This window comes from Lonchura striata, chromosome 12 (assembly GCF_046129695.1).
Source record: "Lonchura striata isolate bLonStr1 chromosome 12, bLonStr1.mat, whole genome shotgun sequence".
In the NCBI taxonomy this organism is placed as follows: domain Eukaryota; kingdom Metazoa; phylum Chordata; class Aves; order Passeriformes; family Estrildidae; genus Lonchura; species Lonchura striata.
Genome location: NC_134614.1, coordinates 20,805,386 through 20,822,149, shown reverse-complemented (window position 1 = coordinate 20,822,149; position 16,764 = coordinate 20,805,386). Strand labels below are relative to the sequence as shown.

The 16,764-nt window shown below is 42.6% G+C and overlaps 1 protein-coding gene across 2 annotated transcripts; it reads right to left on the bottom strand.

Moving 5' to 3' along the window:
* Nucleotides 1-1,045: 1,045 nt before the first annotated feature.
* GXYLT2 (glucoside xylosyltransferase 2) lies at nt 1,046-15,875 on the bottom strand. 2 transcript variants are annotated; one of them, XM_077786185.1, is made up of 7 exons: nt 15,689-15,875; nt 15,335-15,466; nt 9,443-9,694; nt 7,621-7,744; nt 4,855-5,027; nt 4,123-4,254; nt 1,046-2,728 (listed from the first exon to the last, which is right to left on the bottom strand). In XM_077786185.1, exons 1-7 carry the CDS (start codon nt 15,827-15,829, stop codon nt 2,621-2,623), a joined length of 1,062 nt encoding a protein of 353 aa, XP_077642311.1. In that variant the 5' UTR covers nt 15,830-15,875; the 3' UTR covers nt 1,046-2,620. The 2 variants fall into 2 exon arrangements, with proteins under 2 accessions (XP_077642311.1, XP_077642312.1); XM_077786186.1 differs by lacking the exon at nt 1,046-2,728 and having other exon boundaries at nt 3,913-4,254.
* Nucleotides 15,876-16,764: the final 889 nt, after the last annotated feature.

Below are 16,764 nucleotides of genomic sequence, written 5' to 3'. Positions count from 1 at the left end.
AAAGGAAGTGTTGACAGTTTGGTTTTTATTCTGATCCAGAATGAAAGCAAAACTTCCAAACATCACTCTTTCTTTTGAAGCTCAGATAACAATTCCTTATCTCGTGCCAGCGGGAGGTGCAGGCTGATCCCAGCACTTGTCCCAAGAGCAGTGGGGAATGTTTCCCTGAAGGGACTATCCTGGTGACTGCCCCATCCCATCTCACCTCTGGAGGGTGCTCACTCTTTATTTACCACCATCACATTTTATTGTACCTGATGGAGAGGAGAAAAGGATTCTCTGACAGTTGAGAAAGTGTCAAGATTTATTTCTTTCAGTTAGTTGTACTTTATTCCCAGCTTGGGAAATCTCTCTTCTCCCCACAGCAATACTGGCTGGAGCCAACTTTGCCAAGTGAAAAAGCCTGGATCTGAGCAGTGTGACTGTGAGTGTGTAACACTCCCCACACACCCAGAGCCTTCCCAGAACCCACACAAGGCTGGTGTTTTACAGCTGGCCCACCTCTGCCCATCCATTCTTGATTTCAGAGAGCTGAGCCCAACACAGCACCCAGCTGGGACCAGTGTCAGCAGCAGGATTTGGGAACAGACAGCCCAGGAGCTTCTGTCACACAGGGGTGTCACAAGCAAGGGCAGCACAGCAGTGACCATACAAGAACGTCAAAAAAATGCATACAAGAAGGGAAGGGAAATGATACTAAATTACCTCCAAGGAGTGAAACATTATGGAGAAACAGTAAAGAGTAAAAGATAAAACTCCAGTTTCCTCTGAGAGAAGTATGCTGATCTGATCTATGCTCGCTGTAACACAGCTGGAGCTGCAGCATGACACACGAGCACTTTGGGGAAAGTTAAATGCATTTGTCTCTTTATATCCAATATCAGACTCTCTCACTACAGTAAAACTGTAAAAGAGCAACATTTATCTGTGTTCCCTGCTGTCAAACCCAGTATACACACACTAAAACATCACACCTACAAAACTCTACCCCAACCAGACCAGCACAAAATCTTGCATTTAAAAGAAAACTAGCAAATTATAGAGCTTGCTTAAAATTTCATTTATTTGTACTGTAAGCCAAGGGATCATCCTCAACTCAGAAATGCACTGCTCAGCCTCCTTGGGAGCTGTAACAATCAGTGCACTTGTCAAAGAAAAGTCCACAAGCAATTCAGTGACAGAGAAAAGGGACATTTTTTACAGACATGCTTGTGCTGTGCGCACACACACACACACTGAGCAGTTTCCAGTTTCCCCTGTAAGCAAAATGCTGGTGAGCTCTATCCATTATACCATTGGAAATAACTAAAACACAGGAGAGGAAGGGGAAATGAGGACATAAAGTCTTTGTAAGTATTTACACATCCCATTATTAAGATAAATGAAAGCTAATTAACAAGGAATTAGCCACAAGTATGAAGTACAAAATGAATTAAGATTGGTTTCTAAGTAAGATGAATATTACAATCAACTACTGTTAAAAATAAAATATAACATGGTTTTGGAAGCTGTAGTGAAATATAAATTAATAATTTGAACGACAACAAAAAACAAAGTTATGTAATTGTTTTTAAACACTTTGGAGAGCTCAAATTATTGGTTTTTTTTTCCCTCAGAAAAAGCCCAGCAGGGGGGCTCCTCCCCCATTCTTCCTGCCAGCTGATATTACATTAACAAGAGTCTTCATGTTAAAGCAAGTACTTCATATATTTAATAGCTGTTGAAAACACAACTCAGTTCTTCCTAAACAAAATGTAGCACCTCCTGTGAACATGAAAAGCATTGCTTTAATCTCTTATCAGTTCATATGCAATGCCTTTGTTTTATAATGAATTCCACTCCTTCATTTGAATGTGCCCGTAGTTGCAGGGTTCTGCTGAATCACAGCTTACACAACCACAGCCTCTGAAACTCCAGAGCCTCAGCACTGGGGCTGCAGCTGTCTGGGCAGCAAGACTTTGCTCTGCAGCTGTTTGTACCTTGGAGACACCACAGAAATCAGGAATTTGGCCTGCCCAGCATGCAGCTCCACCAGCTTCGTTAGACCTGTGTCAGCATTACCCTGTCATTTGAAAATAAAGACCAAAAGCAAGCTAATACTTTATACAAGCTCTCAGAATTGCAGGCCTAAAGGTTTACCTTCATGCATTATTTTAAACTTTTTAAATCAGCAGCTTTACCTTTTCTCTGCCTTCTGGTTCTGAAATCTTCAACACTCACTTGGGTTACATTTCAAACTTCTCTCAGAAGGTAGAAATGTACAGGTGAAGTTTCAGTTGGCAATTTTTACACATTTTTCTATTTCAGCTGAAATAGAAAATCCTAAGGCAAGTTGGGAAGGCATCTCTGTTCAAGTTTAAGTGATTTTCTGGGTCCCAGGCTTTCAATCACAACAGTCAAGCTGCCTCTGTCCTTCACTCAATTTACACTCAGGTGGCAAACACTGTGAGATAAGGGCTGGAGTCAGAATATGTTGTTTAACCAAACTGTGATTATGATTTGCAGCAGAGGTGCAAACAAAGTTTCTGTTAGACTGTGAGGTCCTGCAGTTCTGCTGTCCCTTACTCCAAGCCTGTCCCACTGCTCCTCTGCTCTCTGCCAGGCTGTGTCACAGACACTCTCACACTCCAGGGCTTGGGAAAAGCCTGCTGGAACTCCATCCCGTGCACAGGCTCTTGTCTGGCAGCCTGGGATGGCACCAATGTCGTGTTTCCCCTCCTCTCAGGAACTGCCACACAAGGAAAGCGAAATGTGTGAGATAAAAGGGAGACTCCTGGTGTTTTCTTATCCCTGCATTAGTCCTGACTCAATAGGGGAGAATGCCCAAAACTGCAATGGCTCAGAAATCCTGTTTTAACTATGGGAACATATCCTTTCCCTCATCCACAGTCCCCAAGCATTTCTCTCTAACAAATAAATGTATGATACATGTACAGGGTGTCCTGTCTGTGCCAGTTTTCCTTTCATTAAGGGAAGGCTCCATTATCTCACCCTGCTCCTACTTTGCCTGTTAGATACGAAAATGAGCAGATCCGAGTAATAGCTGATGTCTTCTGCTCAACAGACTTGCAAAGTAACATCATGTTCTCTGCTGCTTCCTTGAGCACTCCTACACACACCCATAGGGCTTACACCTAGAAAATGCCCTCTGGGAGTCTGCTCTTGGATCACTGCTCTTTAGGAGTGACTCTGCTCTTGGATAGCTGCTCTGTAGGAGTGTCCTCACTTCCAGTTCCCCAGGGAATGGTCCCAAGCATCTTTCAGCTACTGCAATTTAAATAAGCTCTTTGTGCATATCACAAGATGATGATCATACCTTGGAAATTTAAGCTAAATTAAGTATTTTAAATAAACATCAAAGCCATTTAGTATCCTCTTCCACTCTGAGGCTATTCATTTTGAACCCAGCATAAAGGTCTCAACTTCCCATCCCTGGAAGAGTTCAAGGCCAGCTTGGACAGGGCTGGAGTAACCTGGCCTAGAGGAAGGTGTCCCTGTCCACAGCAGGGTGTGGAACAAGACATCCATGATGGTCCCTTCTAACCCAAACCATTCTAGAATTCTGTGGTTCTGTGATCCCAGAAAGGGAAGTGCCAGGCAGAAATACATTTCCATGCAGGAGAGGGGAGTCAGGGGCAGCACTGGCCATCTCCCAAGGCAAGGATGGAAAACTGTCTGGCAGTGGAATACTGCTCTTACTGTGCAGGGAATAGCACTTCAAGAGGAGGATGGATCAACAGTACCTGGGTTTGTACTCTCCACTGACAATAGTCTTGGACTGTGCCTAATGCAATTCACATTACCAAGCCAGAGAATACATTCTTGAACTGTAAGGGACTGGAGAGGCAAGCCACAACTGTACTCCACAAGGAAAGGATTCTGCTGCTATTCTCAGCAACAAACTCAGTAGGCTTCTAGGATTTCCTGCTTTTTGTAATTTGAAGGGTTATTAGAAAATTGGAAAAAGAAATATTTTAATTCCAAGTTTCAGTAAAAGAGTTCATATTCTTCATTTATATCCTTCATGAAATGGAGTACAAGACTTATAACTTCTGTGTAAGAGAGCTACAGTTAGTATCTGTGGTTGGCCCCCAAGTACACAATGACACGATTTTCATACACCTTCTTCATTGTTTTCTCAATTTGCTTCAAAAATACTTGTGGAATTCTCCCACATAAAGTGTGCACTGTATCCAGAAACCTCGACTGCAGAGGGTAGTACAAGGACTGGAAGAGATTGTCTTCAAATGGAAACTAGGGAAAAGAAACAAAAAAGAATTTTTAGTTCTCACTAGTTGCGAAAGGGCATTTCATAAGTTTCTGTAAGAAAAAACCTTCCATTGGTAGGGAATATCTTGTCCCTCACCTGCTGAGTGTCACCAACCCCACCACTTCACACCCTGCCTGCCTGACAGTGTGCATTGACAGGAATTTTATTAATGTAAGGATATTGTAAGGAAACAGGAGTTTTGGCAAGCAGAGCTGTACACACACAGCATCCCAACCTGTGCCTACGGACAAGCTTCTGCCCTCTGTGTGCCTGGAGGCTTGAGGTGCTCAGGGAGGATAAGCTTTCTCTGGGAATTTATGGACACAGTTGCAGCCCTAGCATGAGAAACTCCACTCCAGCATCTTTTTTCTACCTTCAGTATTCCAGAAAAGCCATTTATCAGCCTTTTTGATTACTACAACACAAAGGAGAAATGTTTAAACCACCTCAAAGCCAAAGCAACCACGTTCATTTGTGTCTGGCGGGTTTTACCCAAACACAACTGCCCAGCCTGATGGCTGGCAGAGCAATCTTAGTGAACCCACCCCAGGCACAAGCAGGGGCTGTGTGGAGGCAGCACTTACATCCCGGATCACCTCGTAGAGGGCCTTGAAGGTGGGCTGCTTGTCGTCGTGGTAGACGCCTCTGTTGCCGTGCAGGATGGAGACCCCCTCGTCCTCCGCCCCCCTGCAGTTGCTGCCGTACATGCAGTGGTCGGGCCGGTAGTTCCACTGGCAGGGGAACACGTACAGACACTCTGCCCACGCCAGCAGGGCACAGGGAAGGAGAAGAGACACGTCAGGCAAGAGTTACAACAAATTAAACCAGCCTGGGACCCATGACTGGGGAATGTTTAGTCACATCTTTTGCAAGTATCCCCAACAGAGACATCTCCTTCCCTCATGAGTGACTGCACTCCCCAGCTGCTGGTCCTGAACAGACACGACTGTTGTTTTGGGTTTTTTGAAAGTTTTAAAGTTTTTCTAAAAGTTTTTTATGCTTTCTGATGTTTACATATTTTACTAGGGTTTTCACGCATGTTTATGTAAATAATGATTGGTTTGCATTCTTCTTTGCGGGAGGAGAGAATTGATGGACCAGTGTGGTTTGACCAGTGTGGTTGGAGAGGTGGCAATTCCATCCTCCAATCCACTGTCACTTTTGGAATTCTATATATTGCAGAGTCAAAAAATAAAAATCTCTCTTTTAGTTATTTTCTTCCCTCTTTTGCCATCCGTGTGTGAGTTATTTCGTGTCATAGCATAACACAGGACAACACAAAATCTGGGACCCAACACAACCCAGGGGAGCCCTTCGGAAAGCTGAAGTGGAAGAATAAAAAGCAGAGAGCACACAGCAGATGGCACTGTCCAGTCCCTCTAACATAGAAGGACTTTCTGGAGTGACAGGAGCGACTGGGGAAGCAAACACAGCACTGGAGTTATGAAAAACCCAAACTCCTCCTGAAGCCAGCAAGGGAAAACTTGCAAAGTATATCCAGTCTTTGCTGCTGAAGCTGTCACAGAGGCCATGACAATTTGTCACACAGCAGAGCATAAGGGGTGGTGTATTTTATCCACAGCCCTACAAAGAATCACCAGCCATTAATTTCACAGGTCTAGGTTATTTAGATGAGCCTAATTTCTCAAAAGGGCTCATAACTCCATTTCTCCTGGTGATTTTTTTTAAACCCCATGCACACAGCGCTTGCAATCTGCTTGTCATAAATCACTCCAGTCCCTGTAACCTTTCTGCCTTGGCCCTGGGGAACAATGAATCATGGCTGGTGCCAGCAGGGCATGGCAGAAGCACTGAAGATTGAATTCTTCCCTTAGCCTTTCCCAGCTTCCTGGGGAGCCTGCAGCTGGTCTCGTGCAATTCTTGAAAAGCAGAGGAAAAACTTTCTCAACTTTTCTTCCCTTAAGGCCTCTCCAGCAGAGTTCTCCAGAAAGGGAGAGCAGTCTTTGGAGATGGGCAAAGGGAGCAGCTCCTCAGGCCCAGGGAACAGAGTTCTCTGTGGTTTTAACTCACACCTATAAAAAGGCACCTGCAGCAGTCTTGGCCAATTCCCTCCCCAGCCAGTCTCAACAACCCAGAGCTTAAGACCCCAGAAAATCCAGTTTTCTGTGCTAATGGTACACAGTTCTTTCATTTTCTTTTATTGAGCTGTCTGATTTTATGCAATTCATAAAACATTCTTTAGCAGTTCTGAGGAAAAGGCAGACTTTTGTGCAGAAGAGTCTCCTCATGTAGCTTTGATAGAGAACACTCATCACAATATTGAAGTATTTTTGCAGCCTTTGTTTTTTTCCTGCACACTTCAGTGAACAGCTTGTGTCTGACTTCACAACTAATCTGGCTCCATATTTTTCTTTCTCCAGGAGACCATACTCTCATAACATTTGTTTCTTTTGGGAAATTAATTTCCACTCTATTTTTCCCTAGACTGGGGTAATCTATGGTGTACCGTGGATGCTGATGTTTGACATCTGTCTGCAGTAAACAGATGTTTGCTTTTTGCTTTGCTTCTCCTTGCTCCAGCAGTTTGCCTGGATTTGGGTATATCCAATTACCTACCCTGTGACTCCTCAGAAAAAAAGAAAAGAGGGCAGAATAAATAAAGAGAATTTCAAACTTGGTTTATTCTTAGGATAAGTTAAGATGACAAGGTCACATAGGAAACCAAGAGAAGCAGTAGGGATGGATACTCAGCATCCATGTAGAAGCATGAAATTAGGTCTTCAGCTTCTCTGGGAAGTGTGTGCTATTCTCCAGTGTTTAAATCCCTGCATTTCTCACCAGCAGGACACCCGTGACATCATCTGGTACCTGCTGAGACCGGGTCACTCAGCTCAGAGGCTGGAAGCTGCTTTAGATATTCCAATGGCTGTGTCCACTTTCTGTCTATATTAGCTTTGTTACTGATTTGCAAAAGTATCACAAGTCAGCTAAACTTCAGAAAAATGGGGCTGAGCTTTGCAGAAATTTTCACACTTTTACATGCAGATAAATATCTGAAACAAAAACATTTTTGCAGCTACACCCTGGTCCAGTGACACCCATGACATAAACTTTGTCTCTTCACTTCATCATTTCTTTTACACCTCACTATTTTCTCAAATCTCCAGAAAACAGATTTATATATTCAATGGAACCAAGTCCAAGCCTCATTACCTGCAGCAATATCAGAAATATTTTCACAGGCTGTAAACCCTTTGAGGATGCAGTTACACAATAACTCCATACCAGAGTATTTATGCATATTATAAATAACAAATAGCAGTTAAAAATATCAAGTTCAAGATATTTTCCCAACGCAGATAATGAAGACTCCAAGAATCACTCCTTACCTGGGTTAAAGTAAAAAATTATATTTAGCAAATCCTGGTCTCCCCATGTGATGTAATTTTTGTACTTTTGGTACAATGGATATAACATTTCCTCCCACGTCAAGCCACCTGGTATTAAGCTGTTCTGCAGGGCAGGAAAACAGAAACAAGGGATTAATATAATGATCAGTGCTGTGGTATCTGACCCAGAGTGGGCACACACAAATCTATAAGTTCTGCTAAGCCATGTTGGATACCCAGGTGAAAACTGAAAAACTGCCAGGAAATGTGGGACCTGGACAGGGCTGTAACAGCAGAGCTCACTGTGTTTATCTAAACAGGAAAACAAGGTCTCCTGGGCCCAGCTCTGATGTCAGCTCCTGCTATTCACAATCTTCCTATTCCAAGTAACAGGAGGGGAAAAAAGTGAAAAAGTGGAAAATGCAGGGACAAGGTGAAAATCAAGGTAGAAAAGCAAGGCCAATTACAGACTAAAGATCATCCCCCCTGGGAATTATGGTAGTAAGAGCAATGTTTGGGGTTTTTTTCCTCCAGCTGTTCCTGTAATAATGTAGGAAACCCCTGGCAGTGCCTGAGGATCCCCTTGGGGTATGCAAAGTTTTAGTGACTACAGAATATGTGCACAACAACACGGATCGGTTGTGAAAACATTCCCTTCTCACTTACACCAGCTCACAGAGTCATTTATCTGCAGCAGGATGCAAAAGTCTACTCACAAAAGGTGCAAAAATCACCAATTTCTCAGGGTGTTCACATCAAATTTTCCAATTTTAAAAACAATACAGCAACTGCACCGAAGATCCCCGAGTTTGCTCTTTCATGTATCTTTTTAGGGAAATGTAAGTTGAGGAAGCCATTTTTAACACTGCTACCAGACTCCTTCAGCTGCAAGTTCTCACTGTTCCAACCCTGAGGAAGCTTCATTTATTTTAATAATCACATTCACAACAGCTTTTAGTATCCAGTTATACATATTCCGTATTTCTCTGATTCTTTGTATTACGAACTTCATGCAATCGTATGTTGGAACTCAAAATGTCTCTCAGACATTTTTAGAGGTTCCAGGCCTTGGTCAGAAGCATTTTAGATCCTGGCAGGCAGCTGGAAACAGCTGGGATTTTGAGTTTGAGCCATGTAATGAGTTACCAACTTTGGAGGTGGAACAAGCAGTCACAAAGGGTTAGATAGTATAGTAAAAGTAGTTACAAAACAGAGGGGAAATTTTTTTAGTATTGTACAGGGGGGTTTTAACACTTGTACAGGGGGGTTTTTACTTTGTACATGGAGGTCAGAAGTTCTAAGATGGAGGAAAGTGGGCTGATCCTGTTCTTCCTCCTTCTTCTTCCTTGCTTCCATGTTCTTGGTGATGTTGGCACTCACAGATTGGTTTAGAGTAGAAAAGCACTTTGTAATATAGGTAGTAGGTATTGGGGAAAAACTGTAAACATGTAATACGTAATATATCATATAAAAGATAGCAGCAGCCCTAGGCGAGGGGAGAGAAGAAGAAGACAGCAGACAGAGAGGATGTCAGGGTGTGTGTGTGCCTCTGCCTGCTCTGCTGACCAAGCAGCCACAGCCTGAGAAGACAATCTTTTAGATAACTAACAATAAACTGCCTTGAGACTGAACAGCAAGAGCCTGCGCAGTTTTTCTTTGGAATCACGGGTTGGAGGAGAAATTTCACCACCACATGGGACCCCAGAGCAAGGCTGGGTTTCCCACAATCGTACTGCATGAAGAGTAGAAGAACTTCTGAGCTTTCCAAGCTGTGAAAACCACACCAATCCCGAGTTCCTGCACCAGCTGCATTTGCTCTCACCTTGAAGCGAGCGCTGCGGATCCGTGTCAAATTCATCAGCATCACCCCGGAGTTGAGGCCGGTGGTGCCGTAATAGGGGTGCCGGGCGAAGCGGCTGTACCAGCCAATCTTGGGGATCTCGTGCTCGGGGGCCATGGCAGCCAGCTGGGTGGAGTTGAACTCTCTCAGGAGGTGCCAGATGTCATCGATGGGCCTCAGGAACAGCACATCAGTGTCCACGTAAAGCAGGGAATCCACGTCCTTTAAAATCACCTGTTTGCGCAGCAGCATGAGAAACAAGTCAGAGAGACGATAAACACAAAGATTATTGGCAAAAGGGACTTTTACTTTAAACTGATCATTTGGAAGAGGTTATTGATTTATCAGGTATGTGTAATTACACAGAGGAACAACCATTACCAGATTACTGGCTTGTTGTTTGCTGTGGGTTTTGTTTTTTTTTTTGAACTGCATAATAAAGCAGCTACCAGAGCACTGAGGTTGGATCACCCTTCTTATGAAGCAGCAATTCACTGAGTTCCCAAAAATACCTGCAAGGACTACTTAGCACCTGTTCAGAAATTACATGTAAATAAAATATATTTACAGAGCTAATTTCAAGATGTCCACTGGCAGAAAGGGTAAGCCAGGAGACCAGAATATTTAGACTTACCTTCATATATAATTAATATATACAACTGTTTCACATTAATTAAGATCACCAACATATGTACATCCCCCTGAAGAACAAAATTTGGTTTTTAAACAGAAATGTCACATTAAAACATACCAGGTTGTGTTCAGAGCTCTGTTACCAGATTCTGTATGAGGAATAACCACAGTAAAGTTGGTCAGGTCAGAAGGGTGTAAAATGCAGATTAGAGCCAGGATATTTCAGCAGTTCCTGCTGACCATGTTCCCCCTTGTGGCTGCCCAAATCCTTACAAACTCCTTCATTAATATCCACGGTGGGACAAATTACCTGCTGCTTCAAGTCTTTGTAAAGTAATAGAGATCATTACCTACAGCTGACCACCAGTTCCAACTGCATTTTTGTTGCTCTTCTTCACTATTTGCTGAAACTGTCCAGAAGTTCTTGAAGTACTGAAGTTTTCTTACTTTGGTCTAGCCAAAACCCCTATTTACTCCTCTATCTTTCTTTGAAAAGCAAACCCAAAAGGTTTTGGATTTTCACCATGTGGAACACAACAATCCCTCTCTCATCCAACTGCAATGACATTAATGACAAACTCTCCTATTTATACAGGTTAAAAGAAATTCCACCAAAGAAATTGAGTCTTCCATAAATTCTAATGCATTGTGACTGAGGATTACCTGTGAAATAAGAGTGAACAACATTAGGATTGATGGGTGAAAAATACCACCTCTAAGCATGCTCAACAGGAATCCACTAAGATGCCAAATCCGTGAGTAAAGACTTAAATGAGATTTTTCACCTGACTCAACACATTGGGATTCAGACTGACATTTAGTCAAGTTTAACAAATCCCTGACCTGTATTTCTGACAGGATAAATACATGTTCTTCCTACAGAACAGGGCAAGCAGGAGAAGGAACTGTCTCTGCATTTTAAACAGAAGTTAGGCTTACAACAAACTCTAAGTAAACACATTCAACACAGTCCAGATCTCCCTGTTGGATGGAAGATTATAGCAATACAGCATTTCCCCACAAAAACCCCAGAAGCCAGCACGTGGAGGTATCAGTAAGTGACAAAAATTGTTCAGTAATACACTAAGAGCTCAGAGTAAATATTTGCAGATGTTAAGCATCCTCAAGCCCAGTATTAAAAACCAAACCAATAAAAAAGACAGCTACTGTAAGAATAAATCAATAGAAGAAAGACAGTCTGAAAGGAAGAAAGGTTTTCAGTTTAAGGATATCCTGGGTATTGTGTATTAATTATTTTGCCTATAGTATTATTACTATAATATTATTATTACCTAGGATCCCTGATTCACAGGGACCCGCTATGTGAAGTCACATCAAATCAAAATAAACTAAAAAAAGTAAAATGACCCCCAAATTTAGTCTGAGACAGGAGGTAACACTGGAATGCAAGCAGAGCAGACTTTGCCTGTAGCACACTGTAGACCATGTAAGGTTTGTCTAAGGGGGCCCTGGTAAAAAGGCAAATTGAAGCATTTTCAGCAGGAAAAACTTACTCTAGTTGAGGGGGAAGTTTAATAGGTACCTACAGACCTTCCTCATCCCTCCCAAGCCTGGCCACTCCTTCTTCCAGAAGAAAAATATTCTTTCAGCAGCTTTCAATACACAAATAAATTTAAATCTGTGGAAGTCTACGGACTATTATAATTTTCCTAGTTTCAAGCAGGTATTTCAGTTCTTTGTGCAGTGCCTACCAGCACCTTGTATTTCACCTCTCAGGAGTCACATGCTCTCCTTTCTGCTGGTTAAAAGATTCTTCCTTCTCTCCTTTGTCCAAGGTGTTGTCCTGCAATGACACCTGAGTGGCTAAAAAAAGAACTGTGCTACCTCCTTTAAGCCCTTCCCACTTTCACATGTTGGGTGTTAAGACTCCTTTAAAAGCTGCAGATGTCAGTTTGAATTGCTCACATCTCTCCTGGCTGTGCCTTGGGAAGGGGGGGATTTAATTTCACCAACTGCAGCTGTAGGAGCTCCTCACAGAGCAGGAACTTGCAGTGCAGGTTAGCAGTGACACACAGTGACCTAGAGCAGGAGCTTTGCCAGGCTGTGTCTGGAGGTCTGAGCTCACACAAACCATGCAGAAACACCTGACAGCCTAGGATTTTGGAAAGAAATGGCCAGAAACATGGCTTGCTCTGCTTGTCTTCCCCTTGCTCTGCAGGCACTTACAGTTTAAAAATGTGATTTTTTTTTTTTTTTTTTGCAGCAATATAGAGTATTCTTAGTAAATCTGTCAAAAAGTTCTGCATGTTCAGGCTATATTTAGCCTGGCACTTCACTTAAATACTCAATTATCTGTAATTTGATTTCACAACTTCTGTCTCCATAGATTCTCCCTGTGTTAGCAAGGTTGGCAAAGAATAACACACTCCTGAGTAAACACACACTGGTGTACTGTGAAGCTGGGCTACCTAAGGGTTTGTGAGCGCTCATGTGGCAGCTTAGCACAGATTTATCCAAAATTAGGGACAAATCGCTAAGCTTAATGCTAGAGTAACAGTGCCACAAAGTTGAGTTTCTAAACCTCTTTGTAGTAAGAGATTAACTCAAGTTACAGCAGAGACTTTTGTCTAGCTAAGGCCCTGGCATCTATTCCCCCTGGGCTGGATACTTGAGCATCCCTCAAGAGGAAAGCTGTAACACAGGGATATTGCTAATCTATCTTAAAAGCTCTTAAGTAGATTAAGTGTTTTGAGAAGGGCTCTAAATGTTCATCCAAAAATCATCCAAAAATCCCTTAGGCATTCCAGGATACTTTAGCTGATTGTTTTGGTAGCTCCAGAAGAGCAGCACAGAGACAGCTGCAGCCAGCCCTGAGGGACCAACATCCCTGGGAGGAGAGGATGTTCCTCACCTGCTGTCTTAACACTCACAAACCAGTTCCCAGTGCCTGCTGAGAGCACTGCCCTCCTAGTTTAATGTTAAAGTTTCACTCTGTGCTTACAAAAAGATCTACATCTTCCCTCTACAAATGCCCTGGATGGTTTTGTTGCAGCAGAGTGCAGCAGGAGATTGACTTGTGAGATCACACAGAGGGCTCCATCTATGTTCCCTGCATCTAAGTAGCAAATCAGAGGTCTCAGAATGCCTCTGAAAAATGCAGGATGCTGTAGAGTCTTCCTTTATATTTTGGCATTCAAGGTAGAGTCAGCAAGTTGGGAATGTGCACTTCAACTTGTTGCCCAGGACAGAACAGTTCAGTACTGTGAATTGCAGGGTCACATCCCACAGCTCTACTTTCATACTGGGTAAAACCACTGAAAGGTTCTTACCCAATTTTCCCTGAACACATTCCTCAGACCCTCCTGTCCACTTTCACACGCCTGCTGGTGCTGTAGAGGAGATTTCTTTGGCAGGAAAGGCACTTGTGAATCAAAGACTCGCATTCCACTGGGGCTTAGCACTATCAGGAGCAAGACAACTTGCACAACTGAGAGCTAAGCAGCTGATAACTACTGCTCTCCTGGGGTCCTCCCTAAATCCAGGCACATTTCATGCTGCTGCAGGGAAAAGTGCTCAGTACAGAGAGGGATGAAAAAAAACCAAGCTGATATTCTGATGGTATTTATTAAAAATAAAAGTCGAATTAGTTCTCTAAACAGTGTGAACACTTGGAACCCTCTGCTCCCACTGTGTGCTGACAGTTCAAGTGGGATATCAGAACCCAGTTATCAAGCACCAAAAAAAAACAAAATAATGGCTGGAATTACCCAGAAACAGCCTACGTTGTGCCAGCCTGTGAACTCGAGCACCAAACCTTGAGGGTCCTCAAGGACATTTGCCACTCAGCTATGATAACAGCTTGTTTGTTATACCCACATCAACTCTGTCAGCTGCAACTCCTCTTGGATAGCCCCTCCTACACAAAGCCATAAACCTCAGCCTGACCACACACAGCATTTTGCAACTGCCCCTAGAGAAACAAACATCTACAGCTGCCCCCTCATTCTGCTAACACAACAAACAACAGTCTAATATTCCTTGAAAGAAGTTACTGGAGAACTTCAGCAACGTGTGAGTGACAAAAAGGAATCGGCAAAAGCACTGACCAGCCTGAAGGAGTCAGCATGAATGCATACCCCCTTTCTGTCATCAGAACAGTGAAGGGAAATAAAAGTTAAATAATTCCTATGATTAGTCTCCCAAAATGACAGAAAGTATCCCAGAAGAACAGAGATTTCTGTTTACCCAGGACATCCTGACACTCTGTATGGAACAAGCTCAGCTTAGGGATTATCTTCCAGGTGATACAAATATTTACTCAGGGGAGAGAGGACCCCTGCTGCAGTTGGAGTTACTTCCAGCCCATCTGGTCTTTGTGCTGTTGATAGTCCACCCCTAAAAGGCAGATCAGCAGAACTGCTGACAGCACATATTTTCTCACATATGTATTCACAGGCTACATATCTGGACATGCAGCTGTCTCTGATTGCTTCCATCTGAGAGGGGAAAGATTTCTTTGTCCCCCCTCCACTTCTCCTAAGACAGCGATGAAGAAATCTGGATCATGAGAACAGCTTGTCACTTCACTGGAGTCACCCCAATCAACAGCAACCCACGAGATATTTTTGATAGATGTTCTCAGTTCCACAGAAATTGCTTTATGCAAACGTTCCTTCAACTTCTGATATGCAAAATTGGTATCAACACTTCCCTTCTCTCCAAGTTTACGACACTGAGTATAATATAACTTTTCAGTGAACTTGAAGAGTCCAGGATAGACCAAGCTCTTGCATTAAATCCAACTTTAAACACACTGGAATTATTACCTTAAGGGCAATTCTGAGAAGTCTTGGAAAAAAGAAGTAAAACTCAAAGAAAAGGGAATGCTGAGAGCATCAGTTTAAGGGCTAACATATGGAAAGGACGATGGTGGGTAAAGCAGGCATGTTGTAAAGAATGTTATTTACAAAAGGCATGCAGCATCTACCCTGAAAGATCTGCCCTGAGAAAGCTCTCACATTCTCTCTGGAGTCTGGAGAGTCTGGAGAGCCCGAGAGGCTCATGGAACCAGAGACAAATCAGAAACACACATCCTTTGTTAGCCAGGAAAAAGCCAGGCTGAATTTCTGTGGGTTATTATTGGTTTTTTTTTACAGTGTCTTAAAGCACAGACTAAAATTATCTTTAAGCAGATGTTTCAGCCTTAAAATGGTTTCAATATTACACCAGTAAAGCTTTCCTTTTCCTGAAACAACCTACTCAGAAATCCAGGTGCCTTACCGGAAGAAACAGGCGCTGGGCAGCACATGGTTTGAATAACTTTTTCCATTCCTGAGCATTTCCTACTGAGAAGGTTATTGGGTAAATGTTGGACTCAAACTTCTTAGTATATGAGGAAGGCCACTCCTTTAACTGAAAGACATGGTGGGAGGAAATCAGACACTACACGTTATAGAGCTTTTGTAAAAAAATGCATGCATAAGGAATTTATAAGTGTGTACAGTAAGCAACGCGCTCGGCTGCTATTTGTTGATATTAATGCAAGTTTTATCAGAGATTTAAAACTTATAACTATTATTTATTTATTTATAACTAGAATTAGTTATTTATTTACCAATTGACAAAGAAACCCACCTTTGTCTCAAATTCAGGCTTAAGGGAATCCTCAGCAAAGATGTGGAAGCAGAGCCTCCTGTTGCTGAAGAGAACTGCTGATTTCAGCATGACCAGGGTCTCCTCCAGCCGGTCCCCACATGCCACCACTGCCAGATGCATGCACTGCAAGGATGAGGAGTCCTGTGGATGTTTCTGCTCTCCAGGCTTCCTGAAAATTTAGGGATAGGCACATAAAAATTACTGAGGTAGACATGAAGAGAATCCCTCATTAACAGACATCAGGGTTGGTTTTTCTTCATCATTTTGCAAGGGATCAGGAGGGGTTTTTCTGGGTAGATATTTACAGAAGAAGCAAATAGCATGGTAATTCCTGACCCTGGTACAGATCAATAGTATTATAATTATAACATAAAGAGAAAGGCTATTTTTTGTTATTCCTATCTTTCTGGGTTTGCAAACATCACTGCACTACAGACACAGATAAAGCCAATTTCACAGCACCTCAAAACAGACACCACCTTGCTCTGTGCAAATGACAGCTCTTTCCCCAGCCCAGAGGTCACAAAGCCAGACAGAGTTACAGCTACCCAGCCAACTTTCTAACACAATGCAGATCACACAACTGCATCCAGCAACTTCATTTTAAAGCCCATAATGGCTAGACTGGAAGAAGAAGACAGCTATACTTTAAAAAAAAATGAACAAAAACCACTGCATCCATATGTAAATTGTTCTAACAGTTAATTAATTTTGCTATTAAAGATGCATGCCTTAATCCTGGCCTGAAGGTACTGGCAGAGTTTCCAAGGACTGTTCTCCATTTCACCCCATGGAATCCATGATGTTTTGCTAAAATACAGCTTTTTGAAAACAAATATAGTCACATATCCCAGATGAATCAGACTATATTCCAAAGGCCAAACTGTGGGATTTTCACTTAGCACCCACCTGTGTGGGCTTTAAATACATTTCATCCAGATACAGGGAACACAGTAAGAAGCACAATGAAGCTTCCTGCTAGCCAGAAAAATCAGTTTCTCCTGGGGAGTTGAAGACCTTTTGAAAGCAGTCTTTAGGTTCTGTGTTTAATGTGG